The 24729-nt window shown below is 36.7% G+C and overlaps 1 protein-coding gene across 2 annotated transcripts in view; it reads left to right on the top strand.

Annotated features, from left to right (window-relative positions):
• The window catches only part of NRG3 (neuregulin 3), a 348278-nt gene that overhangs the window by 130855 nt on the left and 192694 nt on the right, over nucleotides 1-24729 (top strand). For both annotated transcript variants that reach the window (XM_021537205.2, XM_021537204.3), the window contains exon 2: nucleotides 11741-11870. In XM_021537205.2, the coding sequence (XP_021392880.1) occupies nucleotides 11741-11870 (130 nt within the window). The remainder of the gene's footprint in view (nucleotides 1-11740; nucleotides 11871-24729) is intronic.

Raw genomic sequence — 24729 nt, 5'->3', positions numbered from 1 at the left:
TTTTCCAATGGAGATGTTTTACAATGGAATTAAGCTGCCATTGGAGATGCTCAGTGTTGCATTTCCAGAACTGGACTTTTGTGGTTGTTGTTTTGTAGTTCTATTAGGATTATTGATGCTGCTGTTTGTGAGTTAAACTACTGGTTTAATTGGCTTTTTCTTTCCTGTACTAGTATCTTCAGTCAACCAGAGCATGTAGTCCTACTTTTTATGTCTAATTATGTTCCATTTCTGTGCCCCAGCCTACATTTAATTTGCACAGAAGTGGAAATGAAGTTGTCAGTGACATCTCACAATGACTCTCCTCCCCCTTACTTGAGCTATATCAGATGCCAACACTGCTGATTTGTTGAACCTCAAGCTGTTTTGTTTAGCAGTGCAAAGCTGACTGCTTTGCAACCACCAAACTGGTACAGTGAGAACAAAGTGCTTGTGATACTGCCCAAATTTCTCATGGGTAAAAGGTAGGAGATGTTTCAGTTTCAATTATATATTGCCTTAATCTGAGTAATGAAACAAGGATGCAACTTCAGTATGTGAAATTTCATGTTCTCTGCTAGCTAACCCTGGTAGATAACCTAGGTTAACATGGATTTGATTTGATTCAGGAGTGTAGGAATACTTCTATTTTCTGTTTCCGGGCTAGTTTTGTTGCAAGATGAATGCTACAATTGTGCTTAGTCTGTATTATCTAAATCAATTAATTGCGGAGTGGAGAGGACTGCAGGATGAGAATGCATCTTAAAGCTTCTCAGAGCAAGAGGAAAAGCTGCTACAGATGTTTCATTCTTCTCCTTTCCTAATGCAAAATAGGGGAAAAATGCAAATATTGTAAAATGTTGCTACAGTGCAAATTTGTTGATGCTATTTTAACATCGCCTTTATCCTTTTTGACATTCAAGTAGTGGTGGCTTTCTTCTGTCATGCTGTTTTTGTTGTAACTTGAAGTGTGAGGAAGATTGAGGTTTGTGTAGCATTGAATTTACACTGCTAGAAGCCCACCCTACAGACCTCGTGTTTTGTGAGTTTGTGCAGCATTGCAGGGGAAAACTGACCATTGAATGTATTTGTCCTACAATTACATTGCTTTCTCAGGTACATAAATTAGAGGGTTGGTAGGTTTTTCTGCATTGCTTTGGCTGGTTTGGGTGTTGTTTTTTGTTTTTTTTTTTGGTAAGCTCTAATTTAGAGAATATATGTTAGTTTTCCTTAAAAAAAGTTTAAAGATGGGAAGGCAAAGCATAAGACCTACAACGTCTGTTTAGTCATTAATGAATAGAAAATTAACCAGAGTGTTTTTGAGAACTTTTAAATTCTGGTTGGTCATAGTTCTCAGGGATGTATTTCTTCTTCATGATTTCCAGCGGAGTTAAGTAATCACTGGAAGATTTTTAATTATAGCTTTTGCAACTATTTTGTTGAAGGATGCACGTACAGGCTGATTCAGTTATGTAAAACCAAAAAACCAAAACTCATGCCAAAACACGCAGGTTCTACTGAAAAAAGCCAAGTGTGTTTACTGCAGAGCACTCTGCTTGCCTGCTGTAATGCTTCAGTCACTCGAAGATGATTAAGGATGAAGGCTGCGATGGCCAGAAATGCCCATAACTCCAAAAAGCTCTGGCAGCTGGAATTCTTGGGAGCTGCACCTCAGGGTGCCACTGGGAGCCCACAGGTGCTTGGCAGTGCAAGAGGAGTTCTGTGGTGATGGTAACCAGAACTCAGCAGCAGTCAGTGCTGCTTGGCTTGGTGTGTGCGTGCAGTGCTAGAGGCTCTGTGTATGCAGCAGGGGGGGAATTACTAGAAAAGGAGTGGATGGTGGGGTGTTAGGGTGTTTTTGTGGGGTTTTTTTTTTAATTTTTTTTGTTAATAAGTCATTGAATAAATGCAGATGTTAAGGCTTGAGTGCTTTGTGTGCCTCTGGTGCTCAGGTCTCAGAAGGAGTTGGAAGAACTTGAAAGACAGACAAGAGGGACAATAATTTACTCATTTACTAGCTTGCTGTCACTGCTAAAAGACTGAATTATGTGTACTCTCTGGATGGTTGTGGGCAGATGTAACTGCTGTAGAGATTGTTAAGTGTGGAAGGCAAATAGGTTAGACTTCCTTTTGGTGTTAATTAAGTTTCTGATGCCTCATAATCTTCTTGGTAGCATTATATAAAAAAGCTGTGTGCATGTTTCCCCTTACCTGCCAGTAAGCCATGCTCTAAACCACGTCCACTATAGGAAGAAAATACATATTAACATTCAAGTTAACACTAAAATTAATTAATTTAATGTACTGAAATGGAAAATGCAGATTTTAACTAATATTTTCATCTCCTGAAACTTGATAATCAAGCACTTAGTTGATCACATGTGAGACCCTGTGATACTTTGCTCAGGAGGAGTATGGTGACAGGCTATAAAATGAGAACTGTAGAGCACATTGGATGTAGGAGCATTTATCTGCTTCCAAATGCAACTTTACAGTGTTGTGGCTTGTGGAGACTGAGGTGTAAAACAGGAGCCCCACCAGAATATTGCTTGTAGTGGTGCTGGTCCCAAGAGAAATTTCAGAGTGCATTATATTCTGCCTTCATGAAAGCATCTTTCCTTATAGTCCCAAACTCCATGTCTTCTCTTCCCTTTGCTCCCTGCTTTATCATTAATGAGAATATGTGTACTGGTTTATTGCACTAAGGCTGTGAATTCTTTAATAATAAGCAGCTTATTATTAAGTGGTTTCAATTTTTAAACTTTTATACCAATGTAATATTCTCAGTTGTGGGGAATTTAGAAGAAAAATCTGTTTCATATAATAGGCAATGTCTTAGATTTTTGTATCACAGATGTTGAACTCATAATTTTGTGTTAAATTGAAGATCAAAGGGGGATGCAACTAAATTGATTTGAATATGAGCCAAAGGCCAAAGATTCATGAAATAGAAAAAATTATGTTTATATTAGTCTGTGAAATATTGCAGCATATTTGTATGGATGTTAGATATACCTTTGACATCTCTGGTCAAACTGACCCCAGTTTGAGTTCTGTTGACTGTAGTCTGATTTCTGAAGCTGTGGTAGCCCACCAAGAGCCTCATTATCCAGCTCTTCCTTAGCACAGTTGACTGACTCTTGGCTGTGTTGAAGCAGTGTGTGTGTAAATTAGAAAGCTATATGTGATTTACCTAATTAATGGCACTGGAAAACGCTGGCCAGCAAAGCTGAGCAGTTTGTTGTGTGCTGGTAGTAAAGACAAGGGGATTTGCAGGGTGTGAACTTCTGACAGCACCACATCAAAACCAACTGGAAAATTGTTCTCCTTATCTGAGAAAAAGATAAATCCTCTGAGGTAACCCATACACAAGGACAGAGCAGTGCAGATTGAGGGAGTTATTGCAAAGATGCTTTACCTTGTCATGCCCGTCCCCTTTCTGTTCTGGAAGACTGAATTAAAAGAAATAAAGTGAGGAAATGAGATTTAAAAAATAAAGCATAATTTAGAATATATGGGTTTCTTTGTGAAAGGAAATGTGGAGAGTAATGTTAATGCTTCATGGCCTGACTTTGCATGTCCACACTACAAGAATGTCAGAATTATAAATGAAGTAATGAATAAATTTTAGATTGCATGCCTTGGAAATATGCAGAAGCGTAAAGTTAAAATAGCTTTTCTTATTTCCCTTGTTTCTAGCCAATGTATTGTTTGACCTATTTCAATTCCTTGGGGAAAGAGCATCACTGCCAGTCAAACAACCTACTCATATCTTCTTGATAATTAGAATTTTTACTTCAAAATGTGAAGTATTTCCCCATACAACTAGAAGAATTCTTTTATTCCATTAGGTATCTCCCTCTAAACCTAGAGTAGCTTGGCAGTGACTGTAAGAAGTGATTTATTAAATGTTGGAAACACAGTGCTAGGTAGTTCCTGTACAACTTCAAGGAAATGGAAAATGATCCAGAAAAATAATAAATCTTAGAACATAGATCAGGACAGTGTCTCTGCCCTCTGGAGCCATTTGCCTCTGTTTTCCCTTGGCTACTGCTTACTAAGAAAATGTATAAAATCACATAAGACTCTGTTTCCAGAAGAATTTTCCTGTGCCACAATGTGGAAAGATGTGCAAATACAGATTGTTCCAGGTCTGTAGCTGGAAAAGTGCTGCTGCCCAGCAAGGACACTTGCCAGCTGCCATTAGCTATGAGACTTCCTCTATAAATTCCAGCATTCCTTTAACAAGAGCTAAAGTCCCTGTATGTTCCAAACAGAAATATTTGCCTTCCAGATCTAGGGTTTCTGTCATTCCCTTTCTCTCCTCTGGTCCTTGCATCTAAACTCCCACCCCCACACAATGTTACACAGAGGGAGAAAGAAGACAGCTGCGATATAAGAAGTAAAAAGATTTGGAGGACTGTTAATTGGGTCTTTTACTACATGTAACAAAAATTGTAACACCACTTTTATACTCATGTTGTAGCAGTATTGAATAATTTAGGTCATTTAGTTCTTTGTATTTTCTTCTTGATTTGATTCACTAGATTTCATGTGAGGTGGATTTTAGTGGGTTTTTTTGTTTTTAATTTTCAGAGTGCTGGTGACTGCAGATACCACAGATGTGTGCTATTTCTGCTTTCTCCTAGCATCTTTTAACTGGCACAGTTGTCTGGTTTGGGGTGTCTCTCCTGTGTTTTGCTTGCTCCTCTTAAAGTCGATATTTTATTTTTCAAATTAATTTACTATTTTGCTTTTATGCTCTAAATTTAACAGTATTTCAGTTTCTCCATCTATTGCAGATCATCTTCTAGAACTATTTTCACATCCTCAAGAGGGTGTTCCTTTTTGGTGCAGTGGTGCCATCCAGGCTCAAGGGTTTGGAGTCTGCAGAGATGTCAATATGCTGGGATGGGTGGGACTTCAGGGGTCAAAGAACAGAGAAACCCTGGTGTGGGCGATGGATCCACTTCTGGCACCATCTCTGATATGCTGCTTTCTCTCTGATTTCCTCTATTAACTTCCTTTAGATCAATTAATAAGTCCTACTGAAGAATAACTAAATGCATTTGATTGATAAAAGCACTCTGCACCTCAAGAGCCCATCAGAGCTGTGATAACTCAGTTTCAGAGTAATTCTTCACTTTGAACACGAAAACCTTTTAGAGTCTTAGTCACTCCTGTTTCTTTGGCTCCCAGACACAGAACTTGTGTCCCTTTGTGTCTCACAGGGCTCTCTCCTGAGTCATTTCCCATTTGTTCAGCTTTGCCTGGTTTCAGTTTGAGCAGCACAGGAGAATGCAGGCTCTGATGTGCAAATTGCCCATACAGAGATAAATTCCAGTAGTGTTTAGGGTTCAGTATTTAAGTCCTGACAGATGTGATCAGATATTACATTTCAAAGTGATACTGGCATTATTTCCTTTTCTGCTTTGGAGTTTGTTGTGACAGAGCATTAGGTGGGTATAGTTTTGTACATTCTTTTTAGAACTAATGCTTGATTAGTTTGATTTTTTTTTTTTAAGTCATGAAAGTAAAGGGTTTATTTTATATCTCAGAGTTTCTTGCATGAAGTAAATAACACATGATCTTTGCTAATAACACACTAGTAACTTGAAAATGTTTCCATATGTTTTTCAATATATGCATTAGTACTTGTCTATAGTGATTTCAAACTGCAAAAACATTTAGAAAATATGAATAACAAGGTCACACTTAAAGAATTAATTTAGGAATTGCTGACAAGGGAGCCTGTGTGGTTTTTGGAAAGATGACTATCTGCAGTATGTTGTTCTGGAAGTGTTGTGTGCTGTCTCTGCAGCTGTGCAGGTGACACGGGGCTGCCTCTGATAACAATTGCAGCTCCCCCCAGTCTGGCTGGGAAGCCAACACCTGTAAATGACATTGTTTTGATGCATTGGCTGCATTTTCAGTTTGTTGCTAAATTATACTGATTTGAATCTGAAGAATAATAGAAAATCTCCAACAAGTCCTATATCCGTAGCACAACTTTGTTTTTATATCATGATGCAATCAAAACTTCAAAAGTGTTATTGGATTAAATATAATTTTCCCTGGCACAAAAATGGCTAAGGGGTAGCTTCTTGAATAATCGACATCCAGAACTCTATTGCTTGTTTATACAAAACTGCCTCTCTAAATGCAAAAAAATGTTTTTCCTATTTTTAATTAAGCTTTTGGTTTTAATAATAGATAAATATATGCAAAGGCGTTCAAGTAAGTTCAGAACAAGAAGTCTGTTATTATTTTAAAAACATGAAGTTTTCTCTTTTTTTAATTTTTAATTCTCATAATTTCTTACTAAAATTTTTAAATTTAATTATTCCATGGCTAAGGCCAGCTAGTGTTCAGGTAGCACTAATAAAGCAAAATCTCTTCATTAAAAATGGCTATATCTAGAATGTTTTCTTTGCAAATATCAACAACTTAAGAAAGAGCTGCCAGCAGCTAAGGCTGAATCAATATAAACACTAAATATTTATGGTTTCCCTTCCTTCTGCCTTAATGAACATCTTCCTAAGACTTGGTATTTTCTTCCCCTACCTAGCTCCTGTTTGCCAGGGGCAGGAAAGGGACTCTCACATCTGAGAAGGAAGGAGGTTTTTTTCCAGTAGGGGGGATCATGGTGGCCAGGGGGTCTGACCTCCTTGTTTGTCTTTGTCCTGGGCTTGGTGAACATTTCACATGTAGATCGCCCTCCCACTGTACATTTTGTTATCAGTATTGTTGCTGTTCCTTTTCCCTTTCTTTTCTCCTCCCTGGTTCCAGTAAATCACTCTTACCTGGACCTGTGATCTTTGCCTTTTGTATTTCTAACGGGAGAGGGAATAGGGGGAGCAGGAAACTGGGAAATAACCTTCCTAAACCATGATACTTCTAAAATCACAGAAATAGAAATATAAGGTTCTATGATTTTTAAGGTTAAGAAAGTGAATAAACAAAATCACATCTAAACTATTCTGTGTGTAAGTTTCATTTTTTTTGTGCAAGACTCTTTCTAGTTAGGGATACCACAGATAATTCTGAGATATCAGAAGAGAAGCACTAGAATGATCCTATAGGAACTTCAGGGAACCCTGCTTATATTTAATCATTGTAAATACATTGCCATTGACTCCACCAAACACAAAATTTAACTCCCTGTGTGCTATTAACTGACTTTTTATTCTGCCTTCTTTATAGAATACAGTAGTGATACAGGAATATATTGTTAAAAATGTTGGGGTTTCTTAAGGTATATTTTTGATAACTAGAGTTATATTTTCAGAGGCAATTCAGTTGCCTGTATCTGGCTTATATTCTTCTGCAATGCATTTAGAAATGGGATCAGGGATTTAAAATAAGCATCTTGCCTTTTCGGTGCCTCGGTAAGTAATGGTCCTCTGGGAAATGATCAGTTATAAATGGATAAAAAGATAAAGGAAAAGCCAGTTTGCATGTTGGTACTGAATCTGTAAAGCTGGTAATAGTAGTAGTCAAAATATGCAGCATTTTAAGAAGTCTTTTAGTGTGTGAGCTCTGGTGTTAAAATGAACCACGTCTTAATTCTCCTTGGTGGAAATGCACCAAACATTTTCCTTACGTGTGTTAATGACTGTAGCTGCAGGTTGGGTGCCTGCCTGCTGGTTCACAAAAGTTGTACACGGCCTCCCCATCTCTTGTTCTCCTGGGTCATTTTTCTCCCTACAGCAGGTAATGTCTGCCTGGAAAATATGTTTACAGAGAGAGGGCCAGGGAGTGTGGGTATTATCATTTACAGCTAGCATAGGAAAGTTGCTTTGTTGGAGATGTAACCAGTAAAATCTGTTTCTGAAGCTGGAATGCTGCAGGACAGATGTGATGGATGGGAATGGCTGCTGCTGCAATCTGTGCAGAAGCAGCTGCTCCGAATGCTGCTGTTCCCAGGATATTTTAAATCTTGCATTCTTTTTTTTTTTTCCCTGTATTTTTCCCTGGCAGTCACAGATTTATCAGTATCAGGAAACACTGAAAGTGGTGGCCTTGAAGGAGCAAATAGCATTTTTAGTAACCATATCATGCCTGGAAGATCACTCAAAAATCAGCTATAATGAGCCATCCTGTACTGCAATAAATATGATGACATATATTAATGAGACAAGAATATGACTTCACTAACACTTTTTTTAGACTGTTTTAGACCTAAACAAAATCAAATAATTTATCTAAACGTCCTACTGATTTTTTTCAACAGTCCCAAGGACTGAATGTTTTTAGAAGCCAACTCTATGTTTATAAAAGATATTGAAATGTGAATGAAATTCTGGTTCATTTGATTACACAGTGCTAACTGAAGGTTGGCAATGATATATCAATTTTGGAGTATGGGAATCATGTGTAAACATTTGCTGATATAGAAAGGCAAGAAAAATAAGAACAAGAGTGCCTAGAATTTTTTTATTCCAACTTAGTTGGAAAGATTCCAGCAGTAATCAAGATCCCCTGTTGCTTTTGCATGAAACACCTGGACTCATGGCAATTAAAAACATGAAAAAATACCTTGAGGAATACACACTGAATTCAGGGACATCCAAATGCTTAACAGAGATTCCTCTTTTGTTACTTGTAAACATTTGGGACTGTTGCCACATTAAAAGACTAAAAATAAATTAACGAGCTGTATTATTCAGTTCTTTGAATGCCTAGATTTTATTAATTCTTTAAAAAAAAATCTTAAAAAAGTCAAACATCACAATACAACGGTGTTTATTTGCCAGGCTTCTGAAGCTATGAAGGACAACTCCACCATGGAAAAGTCAATTCAATATTTGGTTAGGAGTAAAATAAAGCAAGAGACAATAGGATCTGTTATTTGTTAGATAAAGAACCAGGAAAATTGTGTAGTCTCTACAGTGTTTTCTGTTGTTTTGTACTTTCTGTAGTTATGTTTAGAACCAGTTTTTAGGTTTTGTTTTTATCGATATATAATGAAGCTGTAGCAGAGTTTGTGTATGCAAAATAAAACAACAGCAGGATTGTAACTTTTATGAAACTCATGAATGGAATATGTGAGTTCTCTCCAGCAGAAAGTGCCCAGTAGCTCCAGGGATATCCAGGATATCAGGTAGTGACACAGCTTTGGATTGTTATGGACCTTTGAGCTCAGACACCTCATCTGTGCTCAGCTCTGTGAAGTGTCCATGTGCATCAACCTGCTCACACTTGCACAAATATTCCAAACTAGAAAAGACTCTAACTGAAAAGTAACTTCTAATGAGATTTATTTTATTAAAAAAAAAAAGTTACCAATTCTTGAGTACTTTTCAGTGTTGGGAGTGCAATCCAAAAGCTGCCATAAGGAGCTGCCAGCATCATTGTTACCTGCAACTGTTATACTTAATTTGGAAGGTGAGGGACAAAACACAACAGAAAAGCTTAAGATTGTGTCAAAGTGGAGAAAATGAAGTATTGCAACTTATGCCCATTTATAAATAAAACACAAAGGTTGATTAATATAAAACAGAGGAATAATTAAAGCAGAACAAAACTTCTAAAGAATATATTTAATCTAAAACTTTAAAATGCTGACCTTGGCAAACTGTTCTTGATTTAATGATGCTAGAAGAGGAGTCTCCTGCACTTCAAAGGGTGTGCTCTGAGAATTCAGTGTCACTGCCTCAGCCACGCTGGATCTCCCTCCTTTTGCTGCTGTCCTTTGGGAGCACCTCTGATTCCTTTGGTCTGTGGATTGCAGCTGCCTTCACAGAGGTGTTTGCACAGATTGCCTCTTCTTATTTGTGAGCAGGCTCACAAATACAAGTGTTCTCTTCCCTAAAGCTGGATCAAGCTGAGTTTCTGCTCATCAAACAGTTTTATTTACCTTTTGTAATTTCCAGGAGTGCTTTCAATTAATGCTACCTTCAGTTTTCCATATCTAAAAAGGGTAGAAATATAACTGGTTACTGATGTTTATAGTTATTTTTTGCCTAATCAAGTTTTAAATGGTCATTTTAGTGCTCCTGGGTAAAACTGGCCTTAAAAAGTAACTGGGCTATCTCTTTTCTGTGCAAAGATTTTTTTCATTAAAGCTGATCATTCTTGAAATGCCAACAGTGAGATGCTAGTCACTGTTTGCATCTATAAACATCTTGTATTGTCTCCAAATTCAACTTGATACATTTCACTTCAGGGTTTGCTTTCAAACAGTAAAAACATAGTTTCTATTTAGCCTGTATCTTTTTTGTAAGTGCTGCTACTGGGGACAATGGCCCAGGTTTTTGTTCTGAACCTGTAGAAACATTTGAGGAAAGACTGTTAGAGTTGATTCCCAGGGTATTTTTTCTCTCCACTGAAAACACTAAACTACAACATTTTTTCTCTGGAGAGGAAAAACAAAGAAGTGTTGAAACCAAGGTATAGAGTGTGGATTTTCTTATATTTTAAAGTATGTTTTATTAATCTTCTGTCATTTAGTCTGCATATAAGGAAAACTTGTAGAGGTGTTTTATGAAAGATATACTAAGAACAAAGGGTTATTTTGACATTTTTTTGGGGTTATCTGCATTTTGTTGTGGAACTGTTGTTACAGGTGTCTTGTGGTTCAGTATTTTGGTTTTCAACTTTGATGTTAGTTTGGTGGATATTTAACTTGTATTCAGTTATGAGCAACACCAAGTTAAAGTGTGTGTATAACTTTGAGTTTGCAGGCTTCTGTGTCTGTTGAGCACTGCTTCATTTATTTGACAGCAGTCAAAGAGATGTTTTGTGATTAGGCTGTATGACATACAATGGAATGTTCTCTTATTATTTCGGTGTATATCAGGTCCTGCAAAGTGATTAGGAATTTAAACTTTTTGAATTAAGATTGAATATGAAGATTAAACCATGGCTCTGTGGAAATAATAATCTACTTTGAAAATCACACTTCGTTAGACAAAACCTTGTCATAGCGAAGAAAATTAAAATATATGTCAGTCAGGCATCTTCCTCTGAAAATTTCACTTTATTGTTGATTAATCCAACTGGATTGGAAAGGTGAAAGAGATTTATTAGAAGACAGGAATGATAGTTCACCCTGACGTACTGGCAGTCTATTCCAAATCTAATTATCTAACTAAGTATTCCAGCAGTGCAGCCAACAGTTCTACCTGTAACCAAGCCTTTTACTGTGATTTTGGAGTGGGCTCATATACACCTACAGATGATCTGTGTGAAATGACACAATCACTGGGACATTTCTTGTGTTTGAGTATTAGGCTGTTTTTGTGACTGGTGAATCAAATTAGCATTGGCCTTGGGTATTTGGCTTTTTTTTATCTTTCACTGTAGTGGGATTTTGTTGGTTTTTTGTTGTTTGGTCTTTTAAAAATTTACATTGTATTAACTACTTTTGCTTGGCTTTTATGAAAAAAATTTGTACCTTATTTCAAACCATATTTAGGTGTAGTAATATGAAAATATTGGTCCAGTTAAAGGACACGAAGTTGGTGTCTTTACATTTTAGCAGGGAAACCATGGAAATTTGAAGTGATTGAGATTATACTCCAACTTTGCTGCAGTCTGGTTTGTTTTTCTGCTGATATTTCTTGTGAATCTAATTTGAAACTAATTGCAAATAATGCTGCAGTCAGACAGAGGTTCACATGCCCCAGGCTTTCCATTTCTTTTAGTCTGTGTTTGATGTTACTGAGCCCATTATGATCAAATTTATTTCTCAGGTACTGTAGGAATACCCAGTATTTATCCTTACAGCTTTTCTTTCCTTTCCCTGTTTTCTCCCCAGACACTACAACGTATTCCACGGAGCGCTCGGAGCACTTTAAGCCATGCAAAGACAAGGACCTTGCATATTGTCTCAATGAAGGGGAATGCTTTGTGATCGAAACCCTAACGGGATCCCACAAACACTGCCGGTAAGTCCTCTGCCAAAAACTGCCAGGAAGGCCTTCTGTCTCATGGCGGAAGCATTAGGAAAAAAAAAAATAAACATTTAGGTGTAGAATGTTGGAAAGCAGGGGAATTTTTTCCCTCCAATTTGATGGCATCCCTCGCAGCTGGTGGGTTTTTTACTAGTCTGTGATAATCATAAATAGAAATATGTAGATGCAAGAAGCAACATTTTGATCTTTCCATAGATAAGAAAAATCTTCAGTATTCTATTTTCTTAACATCTAATTATTGTTTCATTATTACCGTTTCATTTTGTTGGGTTTTTTACAAATGAGAGTCCTATATTCCCCTACATACCAGAAGCCTTCCTTTATTTTGGGTACTCCAGCTAGAGCATTTGACAATAGCTGTATGTACTGTTTATTGAGAGAGAGGAAGGGCTAGTAGTTTTAAGAATTAGGGTTTCTTAAGTTTAATTACTGAAAGATAACATGGACTATGATAGCCATCTGAACCTGCTCTATAGCTGTTGTACACTTTTGTACCCCTGAACTTCTGATATTGTGCAAGGCCATCTTGAATGTATTGAAAAGAATATCAGAAAAGAAAGCCAGATCACTTATTATTTTTATTATTAGTTAGCCATAGAGACCAGTAAAAAGGAGTGATATGCAGAAGGAATACTGCAATATGTTCCTAAAGATGAGGATTTTAACACACATACCCACCAGACCCCCAATTATTTAAGCAATCTTTTAAACAGAAGACAACATTTTCATTTTGGACTGCTTGTGACCTAATTTACTGTGTATGGCAGACATAACAAAAGGTGTATCTGAGACACTCATATGCCCAAGTTCTAACCTGAACACCTAAATGTGTGGAGAGCTCTAACATAGATAACAAAAAGTGTCAAGGACAAAAGATTTCCTGAAGGATTTGGGACTTCAGCTGCTAGGTCCCAATAAAAGCAGAAAAAAAGTTGCAAAATCTCATATGCCTGGATTGAAAATGGATAATTATGAATTTAAAGATTGATGAAATTCTGCTTATCATCAGAATAATATTTCCAAGATTTTCACTTTTTATGCAATACTGGTGATTTTTTTCCCATTCAGTTGTGCATGGTTTCGTGATCGTTCATTTCCCTTCTTTATGTTTTTGTATGGAACGCTTAAATTAAATATTGTGATTCATTTGTTGTGGAAAATTGATGCCTTTTTCAACTTCCATCATAATACTACACAGATTTTTTTCTTTTCTTGAAGCAGATGAAGATCATTTTTTGGTCTTAGAAATGTCATGAGCTGTTAAGGGAATTATATCACTCAATTATTTGTTTCTCATAGAATATTCAAACTGAACAAAGATGCTATAAAATAGCAGAGAAAAATGGATGTATATGAGAATTTTTAAATTGGCTGATAATTTTAGTAGCTAACCTCTTTAAACAGACTGGTTTTGTAAACTGTGGATTACATTTTAAAAAATTGGCAGGAGATATATCTTGAGAGCTGAATTCTTTTTTTTTTTGTTTGTTTTGTTTTTGTTGGCTTGACTTTCAGGATCTTTCCTATATCTTTGCCAAATTCTCATTTATTTTATGTGATTCTGATAGTGCAGCCTGGCTAATGGTTAGAAGTTTTCTACCCAAGCTTTCCACTGTTAACTCAACATGCCAAAATGTTGACTTTTCATTCTTTCCAGCACAGTGAAATTTTTTCATCACCTTCCTTGTGTTATCCTTCCATAGGGAAGCAGCAGTATCTCTGGGGGTCCCCTGTGTTTGAGGCTTTTGTTGCCTGTGCAAGTTCCAGGCAGTGGCACATTCTCTTGGAAATAAACATTTTTTTTTTTTTTTTTTGGTGGGTACTTTGAAAGGTGCAACACCAAAAGACCCATATAAGGCAACAATTTTCATATAGCAAAAGAAGATACATTTTAAAATTTAAAGGGTGATTAGTTGTAGTACTTTTTTTAGTTTTATAAGGACCTTGAACACTACAAGTAACAACTTGTTCAGAATCACTTTCATACTGATAGGTTTGTCTTTAATGGAGGGAAACATTTAAATTTGACCCCTAAATGCTGTATCCCTAGCTGGGTAGACTGAGTGTGTCTTTGTTAGAGTCAGTGCTGTAATGAATGGGGTGCAGGTGTTTTTCTGTCTGTAGCCTATAATAGTGCTCAGAAATAACAGCCAGAATGTACCCATATAAAAAAATACAATACTAATACACTGTAATTGTCTTCTAACTAGTAAAAAATCAATTTTTTAATGGAATTCCCACTGCAATCAAAAATAATAATTTGAATACAGAATTATGAAGACTTAAAATGGTACTTTGTTCTTGGAATCAGGCTGCATTGTATATTCTCCCTGAGAGTGATTTTGCATCTGTTCTGGGAGCAGAGCACCAATTTACTGAAATGGGAATTTGCCATGTGGAACAGCTGCAGACAGAGGACCTTGGATGAGCAAAAAACTTTTGTCCCACTTGGTCAGGTTTGAAGGGTATTGGTAGATTATATTCTTAGAGAGTTGTGCAGTTCTTGCTGTGTGTGCATGTCTAAGGATAAATATGCTAAATATAAAGGTACAGAGAGAGAGATATTTGGTAGCAATTAATAAATATTTGAGTTACACCTTGGGCCTCTTCTGTATCCTCCTGACCCATCCTGGCAGTGCCAGCAGCTCACCTGGCAGCTCAAGTACCTCTCAGAGCCCACAAACTCCGTGGTGCTGTTGTTGGAAGGGTGGCACGTGCTCCTTCTGTCTCCTGCTGCCACGTTGGCACTGGGATGTCATAGAGAGCTGGCTCTGGCTCCTTCCTGCTCTGGGGGATTCCTGCTTTGATCCCACAGCGGTGGGGACTGGCACCAAGGAGCACCCTTGGCCAAGGGCAGGGAGGAGGCTGTTACAGGAGCCACTGGGAGCACAAGAGATGAGATCAGAAGCAGCCCTGACCATGGACCTTCCATTCCTGTTTGCCTACAGATGAGTGTCCTGAAGACACAGGAATTTAATTTTTTTTTAGATTTAATTACTTTTATTCTAAATTTAATTCAAATTCTGTAATTTAATTTTTTAGTCAAACTTCTGCATTTTACTCTCTATCTCTTGGTGAAAAATTGCCGGGGATGTAAACTGGCAATAGTTCTCCTGCGTGGTTAGGTAACAAACAAGATCCACTGGATGTTTTGTGCTATTTTAAAGCTGTGACTTCAGGGTTTATTTTTGTGAATGGTTTAACATGAGCTAGTTTTAAGGATAGGCTAGGTCATCGGCAGGGAAACTTCATATTTAGCTTCTCCATATGCTTAAATTTTTTCAATGTTGCCACCCTGAGAATTTGAGCTGAATGGTGAGGGTGCCTTAATTTGTAATTTACACCAAAAAAATCAAGTACACAGTCAACTCTGACACATCAGTGTTTAATGGGGTATTACATAATCCAGGCTTTAAAAAGATCTGTTCAAGTTTTCTTTGTACAATTTTATTTTAAATACCTCATCTCAAGTCATTCTGGGTTTTTTTTTTTTTTCTTAGTTTGGCAGGTAGGGTTGTAGTTTTTGGGCTATTTTTATGACTCTTCCTACATTATTTTTTTCCTTTTTAATCCCTGCATTCTCCTTAGATAACCCATTTAGGACTGGAAAACACTGGTTGAGCAAGAGGCTAAAACTTTTGAGGGGAGAAGAGGATTGTACTTTTAAATTTCTCCTCTGGAAGAACCCATTAGGACTGTTGTGTGTGCACAGGAAGTCTCAGCACTGCTGATGAACTCTGGTGCACTCATTGTAGGTTTGACTATGTTGGATGAGATCCACCTTTCATCCTGTCTTCCTGTCCTCCAGCTCTCCTTCAAGCAATAGAAAGCCTAAGTTTTCTGACAATGGAGAATGAAATAATAGACTCACAAGTGTACAGTAAACAAAACATCATTTCCAGTTGACCAAATTACAGCAGGTTGTACATCAGCATCTGAAGTGTGCTACTGTGGTTACAGTCCCAGAGTTTTCACATTTCATTGGACAGTCTGGTTTTGATGCATGAATGCTCTGGTGAATTCTGAGTTTGGTGGTCTTGCTCATATTTATGCATGAATTTTCCATTTTTACGTTTAGCTGATTAAAAAATTATACCAGCATTTCTCAGCTTTGTTTAAAATCTGTCACGAGAGGAGAAGGATTGAATCCCCATTTAATGAAAATCCAGTTTGGATAAATGTTTATATACTGTCAGGTTTTATTGTGAGCTTTCTGCATAATAGTGACTGTAATCCAGGCATAGCCCTTGCTGTCAGTAAAAGCAGGAGAAAGGGATCAAACAGATGGGACTTTAGAACAGTTCTGAGCTTGGCATATGATATGTGCACTTAACCATAAGTTAAAAATCTAAAAAACTAAGAATATAATTTCCCTGATTTAGTTACATGGCTTGTTTTCTAGGCTTTAGCAGTCTGACCTAGGTGTTTTAAAATATCAGCTACTCCATTTTGTGCATTCCCCCATCTTGTGTTACACTGACACTTTTTAAGAATGCTAGTCCAGGAAATAATTTGCTATTGAATATCATCAAATACATTAAAAAAATCTCACTCATGTCATTATATTCCAAGCATACTTTCATCAAAAGTATCCACTGTATTAAGATGACACTGTAACATACAGCTACAAGCTTTTAAAGGAGGAAGAAGGCTGTGCTTGGAATTTAAGATATTTTCCATGTCAAGGGCAATCAACAGAGCTCCTGTTATGAAAATGATTGTCTCATGAGCATTGCTGTAGCACATATCTAGATTGTATTTGTGTGGTTATATCCCATTTTCTGGGATGTCTCTGCCTTTACGTTCATGTTTACTTTGGAAAGCCTGAAGCAAAATTAAAATACAAAGTTAAGTACCTATAAGGTGTTGTTAAGCAGCTCCTTAGTAACTTTTAATATAGATACCCCATTGTGTTATTACTCCATCACCTGTTTATTCAGCAGTGCTCTCACAGGCTGTGGTTGCTTTCAGCACTGTGATTGCTTCTTTAGCTGAAATGGAATGGCCAGTGTGCCTGAAGTGTTGTGCCTGGTTCATCCTTTTCAAAGCTCAGCCTGTAAGAGCTCAGGAAGCTGGAATTCCTGACTGGAGTAGTCTGTTACAGGGAGTGCACTTTCCCAGGGTAGCATCAGCTTGCCCATGTTCATTTACTCCAGGTAGTGCTCATAATACATTAAAACCTTTACTGCCTTAAGTAATACTAATATAATCTACAATGTGACTACTTCTGTCTTTTTTTACTGGAAACCATCATGCTTTCCTTGTATAATTTTAGATATTTTTCCTCCTTCACAAAACAAGCAAATAAAAATCCCCAAAGACTGAACCAGAAAACAGTCCCCAAACCCAAAGCATTTCTGTGCCTTCTCTTCAAGCTCCTGCCCCCTGAAATAACAGGAAGTGATTGCATGGCTTTGTTGTCACATACCTGGTTTCCTGGTTTAAACCTTTTTAGATATGAACTGGGAAGGAAAATGGTTCATAAACTTCAAGGTGAAATGGTCCAAGATATCTGTAGGACTCTTACTTGTTACCTAGGTACCCTAACTCTTTTCATGTTATCCAGTCTTATATAATTTTTATAATTTGGTCTGATTTTTTTTGCAATCAACATATAAGCCTTGAGTTTTTTTAATTGGATGCAGTTATTTAGAATAAAAACTAAATTAACTGGTCCAAATACCAAATTTCACCTATACAAAATCAGTACTTTTTCAGTTATCCCTATTCTTTTTCTAACAGTCCTCTGAAATCAAGCCCCTTCAAGTCTGATATTATGGTATAAGAACTCAGTAAATAACAAACAAGTTTTTAAATGTAAATTGAGTCTTTTAAAACCTCCCCAGATGCAATAGTGCAGGAACACATTATATGATATTCACATGAAACACAAGAACTTCTGATTCATGCTTTCATAATTTAACATTCAGAAGATGGATGCTCTTGAGAAATCTTCTTGTCAAAATACTTTAATTATTGATTAATTTTGACAGTATCAACACTCCATTTTACAGTGCTTTTTATTTACAGACTATGACATGCAGCTTCTGCTGTAACTTCTATGGTAGAAAATACTTTCAGCTTGCAGAATACATATGCCAATTTAAAAGTCTTATGAAAGCAAATTACTTTCAAATATCTGCAAAACTAAGGGTTTTAATGCAGCAGTGTAATAGCTTTCATATCAAATGTCCTGGCAGATATTTTCCTTGATGTGTTTGCAGAAGTTCCCCCTTGACACAATAAAGGTTTTGGGTACTATAATACAAGCCAGTGTTTATTACAGTTCTTGCTGCTGTATCATTCCTTCAAGCAGCTCTGCACACAGAGGTCACTGACAAAACATCTGTTATCCATTTATCCCTCTAAAACATCTTCTGAAATAGTTCTGTGGTAGTTTTATTGTTTGGGGAAGGATAAATTAATTTAACAGAAAAATGAAATATAGAATGAGAGAAATCTTTGCACTTAATGATAGTTTTAAGTTTCTGTAGCCTGTGTTCATAGTATTTCAGGTTTTATTTGCTTTCTGCTGAGCACCTTAGGCTATATACTCTAATGCTTTCCCTTTGGAAAAAGAAATTGATTACTAACTAGTGGGCTTTTCTGTCTCCATTTCCATCTTTTGAAGTCATGAAATTTATGCACCTGTTTAAGGTTATGGTGAAGATGTGTTTTTCTAGTTGGAAAAATAAGGTAAAAGTCATAATACTGTATAGGTAAAATGCATGCCCAGATAATTAAATTACACTCCAATTTAACAATTCACCTGATTCATTCAATTTAAGCAAATATCTATGAAAGCAACATAAAAATCTTAGTTCTGTTTTGTCTTGTTTGAAATGCTTATTCAAATTAATATTTGAGAAAGAGTTTGAGGAAATAAAGGAGAAATCGTTTAGATGTGCATCCAAAGTTAATGTTAGCACTTAAGAAAATGAGTGTATTTTAAACCTGTCAGCATGCAGTACTGAAAAGACATGGGATTAATTTTTTCTTTCTCAGGATCCTAAAGACTAATGTAAATTCATGTTCAGTATGGGAAAATGTAGTTACAGGCTTAGCACATCCCCTTGCTTACGTTTTGTTTTTTTAAAGCCACACATCTGTAGTTCAGAGATAGCAGTGTGAAATTCAACAGTTAATGCTTTCATTTATGTATGTACAGTTACTTCCCAGACATAAGAGATATGCATCCTTTTTTAGAACAACCAGTAATGTGAGTGAAACAAAAATATTTCTGGAAGCTTTAAGTAAACTGTCATCTCTTCCTGAGTTCTGGAAGAGAAAGAGGCCAAATTCAGCTCCCTTGGGATTTGGCAAGATCCCTTCAGCTGGTTGAATCAAGAGTTGGGCTGTAACCTGGAATTCCAGTAGGAGAAGTGAGAAATGTAGTTTCCAGCTCAGCAGCTGAGGTGGCTTTTTCTTGATGCTGCTAATAATGCTTGGATTTCTTCATTTGGCACTTAAGTGGGAGATCAGGAACCAGTGCTATGCTAACATTTATTTCCATGTCTCAATATCAAGTATACTTAAATCTGGTGGAACTTTTCAGTTTTATCACCACTGTTTCTTGTGCCTACATGTGTTTCTGAAGCTGTATCTTGCCATCATAATCTAGCAAGGCATCCTGGTTGTGTAGCACATCTCTGCTTGTAGAGAAGAGTAAAATCCACTCTATACAAAATACAAACTTCTAGTAAGAACATTGATCTGTTAATAGGATAAATAAATTGCCTCAAAACTGCCTTCTGTTTCCTAATTCTAAAGCAAAATAATGCCACGACACATACAGAAAGCTCAGTGGGTGCTATCTGAAACTGAATACAAGATTAAGAGATATATCCTGAAAATTGGAAAACCACAAATTGGTTAAGTTCTTCCACTGCAAAGGAATGCTCTGTCAAATTATAAGAATTGGGTTTTTCCCCCCCCACTTATTTTCCAAGACCCTAGTGGAAGAAGGTTTGTGTGGCTTTTATAGTACACACAAAGAATTTGTAGAAAAAGAAACCATACCTTAAAATGTATGGGTGCAAATATTGATGGCATATATTGCATCTGTCTTGAAGCTAACATATGCAAATATTCTGCCATCAAAATCTGCTTTTAAATTAACTTGGAAATGAGTTAGGTTTGTTGTTGTTCTTACCTCCCTTAGGCAAGAAGGAATTTGTGAAGTGCATAAATGCAGACATCTGAAATCTCTCATTTAAATTCTCATCTCTGCCAGTGTCTTAAGTACACTGAAAGCAATAACATTTCCAATCTAATCCTATCTGCAGACATTCTCCCAGAAGATCTGGGAAAAAATCTCACTAGAAGAAGAAATAAGCTCTGGACAATTGAGTCCTTTAAATAGAAATATATGCCAACTATATCAAAATGCTAAATACCAGAACTTTAATCTACCAGCACTCTAGATCCATCTAAATAAGAAGAAACAAAACCAACCACCTGTTTTCTCTATCCTTTACTGCTAGGAAAGTCCTTCCTGCTCTCTCGAATAGGAAGAGGGGAAGAAGGCAAAAAATATGTGGATCCTGTAATGTTGTGTAAAGTGGGGCATCTGAGATTAGTCAGGTAAACTGTTTTCTGTGAGTTGTATTGAATAGATAAATATTCTGGTCCTTATCCTATACCCATAAACGTGATGTTTGAATTTTAAATGTACTCCTTGAAGTTATTCCAGTGCAGAGGGGTGAACTCTTTAGGCAACCTGCCAACAGTATATGATAAGTAGCAGATTTAGATAAAGTCTCTTCAGACACAGTGCCAGGAGCATATAATGAAACACTTTTTGGGCTGTGTTTGTGCCTCATCAGCTGCTTTGTTGGGTAGAAAACTGCAGTTTTCACAAGAATTGTCCTGTTGAAAAGCCACTGTGAGAAGCTTAGGGTAATATTTGCACTCTCACTTGGATCAGCATACAGATCTGAGGTCCAACTCCAGGCACTTAAGATAGTTATAATAACCCAGTGATGCTTGGTTAATTAATTAAATGCAAAGGATATATGACAGGGGAATGCAAAATCAGATTATCTGTGGAACTGTTTCTGAAAGGGAAGCATTTGCTATAAAGCTATATAAGATTATAAACTTTGCATCAGGTGCTGAATATTTCTTAGAAAACAGTTTTTCCCTTTAAGCACTATCAAAGTCTTTATGAACTGAGGAAAATCATGTGGAAGGGAATGCTGTTCATACATCTGTGGTGCTGCTTCCATGTAAATTACTAACTCAAAACCAGTGCAGAAATCATTGTAACTTCATGTCATTGCATTGTCCAAGGTCTACGTCATTTTTTGGTCTTATTTAGAACTATGGTCCTTTTGTTTTGTAAAGCATCCAGTGTGCTACCAGAGCTACCAGCTGTATGCACAAATCAGCTGCTATGAGGGAGCAGCAGCAGAACTTGATGTAGCTGCCCTGGCAGTGCTGGTGGGAGATGCTCATCATGTGTGATACAGGCAGGCTTTGCCAAAACGGACTCAAAAATTGACTTATGGATTTCCATGTTGCAGTGTTGGTTCCAACCGTGCAAGTTGTTGTCAAAAAGGACTGTAGTAGCTTTGTTTTCTCTGTTATTTTGACCATGTTTCTCATGGTTATCTATAGAACTGGCCAAGTTTATTTGGTTTATTGTTTGTTTTTAGGAATGAGGCTGAGGGTTTACCTCTTTACATTGGAACTTTAAAATTATCTTGGAACCAAGAGTTTCTAACATAACAGAACAAATTTCTGTCAAAAATGCATGATTTTTCTGAAATTCAGGAGGGAAATGGCAGCAACAACTAAAATTTAATGTGGGTTTTTTGCTCTTTTTTGGAAAGAACTAGCAAGTTCTCATAGCATTACTTTTAAAATGCTCACTCTTGTAAAATCTTGAGCACTCTGTGTTTGAATAATAATGATTTACAGCAGTGGAAATGTTTAGTGCACTGCACTAAAGATTTTTATATCTATCTCATTTTTGCAAGTAGTTCACAGTAGAAAATTTCCTAATAGAAGAAAATGGCCAAGATAGTGCCAATATATGCAACATGTTAGCAAAAAATAGACTGTATGAATTTTAAATAAAGCACAAAGTTAATTCATTATGCCTGATGGATAACTATATTTGCCAGGATGAAATTTCTGGTAAATCTTATTATTTGCTAAATCAAGATGATTTTGCTCTTGTCCAGAGTGACTGGTTCTCTTTGTGTAGTTTGATCTGCTCATGATGTAAACATAAATCAGAAAACAAGATGTGGCATATTGACAGAATTGAAATTAATTTTTTATTTTTTAAAAAATACTGTTACAGAATTATCCCAAGTGTTGTGTTTTTGTTGGGTTAGAAGGAAGACACTGCTGTCTCTGTAGCTGCATCTGGTAGTTTTTTCATGGTTTGCAAAGATAAGTTTCTCTGTTCTGGATTTTGTCTTCTCACATTTGTTTTCAATAATCCGTGATCACACCACACGTTTTATGAAACCATTGAGATCACAGGTCTGTCTCAGTCATCCCAAGCACATTCATTCTGGTTAAATGTTCATTTTGGCTTGCTTGTCTGGCATTTTGGCATAGATGTCTAGCAGTAATCTGAGGCTCACCACAGCATAAACAGAGTTGCTCTTAATCTTTTAATTATTCGTTCAGTGAAATCCCTTTCTGAACTAGATCCTGGCAGTGTCCTGAGAGCCATAGTGTCCCCAGGGTCTTACTGAGCAAATGGTCACTGTAACCCAGTTTCACCCCAGCTATTCTCATCCTGAGCTCATGCTGCATAGAAGGGACCAGTGATCTGTTCCTCTCTTGGTGGAAGTCCTTGTGGGGCAAACGTATTTCCTCGAGCAGAGGAAATTAATCAAGATTAATTTTGCTTAGGGATTAGGTGGTGTAACCCTTGAAAAGAATTATCATGGTAATTCTGGGACACAGTTTTTAGGTGTAGAGAGAACTGCAGCAGTACAGAATGAGCTTAGATCATTTGGAAGAAAACATGGATTCATGCCTAATGAATCATTATTCACCAAAGGATCAGAGTTCCATAATTATGTAGTAGAAAATAAAAACTACAATCTCAGCTTTTCACTGCTTGAAAATGTTTGCAGAGTATCCAGGAAGAAGGCTTAGTGTCTGTAAGTAGGCAAAATTCCAGATAAGCTTTTCCAATATTGCTTGCCTTGAAATTCAGCTATTCTCTATAGTAAAAACCAGCAAGATGGAGTACCCATCAGTTTTTTTCACCAACTTAATCTGTTGACATTTCTGAAAACAGGCAAGTAATAGATGAAAAAGAAATGTAAACATATAAACTTTTCCCCTTTGTAAATAAAATGTTTGTAAATAAAAGGCCTTTGTAGGCTGTGTTGTACAAGCTAGAGCTGTTAAAAAAACTGACTTGAGTGGGTTCTGAGTCAGTTAGAAGCTTGCATTATAATTTAACATTGTAGTTTTCATGTTAATTACTGACACATATAAGCTTTTGCAAGTCACTTTAATGCTTTATTAGTGTTTTGTGGGGAATAAGGAGATTGACACATTTTTCTTTAGTATCATCCTTAGAGCATAGATGTTAGTTTTCATTATATTTCTATTACACAAAAGCGTCAATAAATATCTTTATTATCATCCAAAAAGCCTGGATATACAAGTGCCATTCTCCTTTCAATTTATGCTCAGCTGGAATAACAGGGAGGTCTAATAGTCATATAAAAAATTTACAATTATGAGTCCTAAAATCATTAGGTAGTTTGTATGTAGCTAATAGGAACTGTGTTATGCTTTATAATAATTAGGTACTTGATTGCTATTTCTTTTAAAAAGGTGTGCAAGTGTAAAAATGCAAGTATATCCATTTTCTTAGGAGGAGTTTCTGGAGTTGACACTGCAGTTAACTAAAACACACTGTGTTTCATTGTGCTGGAGAATTCTTGATCTTTTGTCAAAATCCAGATATACATTCCTGGGATATCTGTTGGAAGAATCTGTGATATGTAGTAGATCTCACTGGTTTGCTTCCTTCTTTTTAGCAGTGACTTAATCCTGAACTTTTCAGGAATAGTCATCTGCTCCTAAAATAGGCAACAGCTTTTAACCCCTAATGATTATTGACCAGCTGACATTTATACTTTCTGTCTGTCCTCTTTGAATGCAGAGTCAGAGTTCATTTGAAGCAGTTGTTTTGCCTTTTTGCCTGTCTTGGCATTTAGACTGCAGTAAATCTGAGACTTTGAACCCCTTCTGGTAGAAATTTGCATTTGCCATGGGGACATCTTGATCTCTGGGAATTTGTAGATCAAAAAAAACACTGTCACAGTCAGAGATTTCCATACATTTCAACCTGTCTTTGACTTCTCTGTGTGCTTAGAATATCTTTATGCCATAACAACTTATAGAATAGAATATTTTTGTATTATTGCCTCTATAACACACAACTCGAGTGACTTTGTAAAGTGGGATTATTAACACAATAGTGTTGAAAATTAATGATTGAAACATATTTCAGTTGTGTCTGATGGACAAAATTAGGAGGAACCACCCAATATATTTTTTGACAGCTAAACTTATCTGCAGTTTGACTTGATAAATCCTTATGAGGAAGGTCTTTGTGTTGTGGTGAGCTGGATGTTGATTATTGAGTGATGGCTGTGCAGGTCTGCTGGGGCAGCTGTCTGGTCTCTGTTGTCCCAGAGGGGGAATGCACATGCTGCACTGCAGGTTGCTGCAGTGATTGCAGCTTCCTCTGACGTTACCTTCATCTGAGCCTGATCAGTGTCTTAAATACTATCTAATCACAGCAGTAGCTAAAAAGTAATGAGAAATGGCTTTTAATGGAATAGAT

This window comes from Lonchura striata, chromosome 7 (assembly GCF_046129695.1).
Source record: "Lonchura striata isolate bLonStr1 chromosome 7, bLonStr1.mat, whole genome shotgun sequence".
Lineage (NCBI taxonomy): Eukaryota > Metazoa > Chordata > Aves > Passeriformes > Estrildidae > Lonchura > Lonchura striata.
Note: the sequence above shows the minus strand (reverse complement) of the source record. Positions and strands in the feature narration are given on the sequence as shown.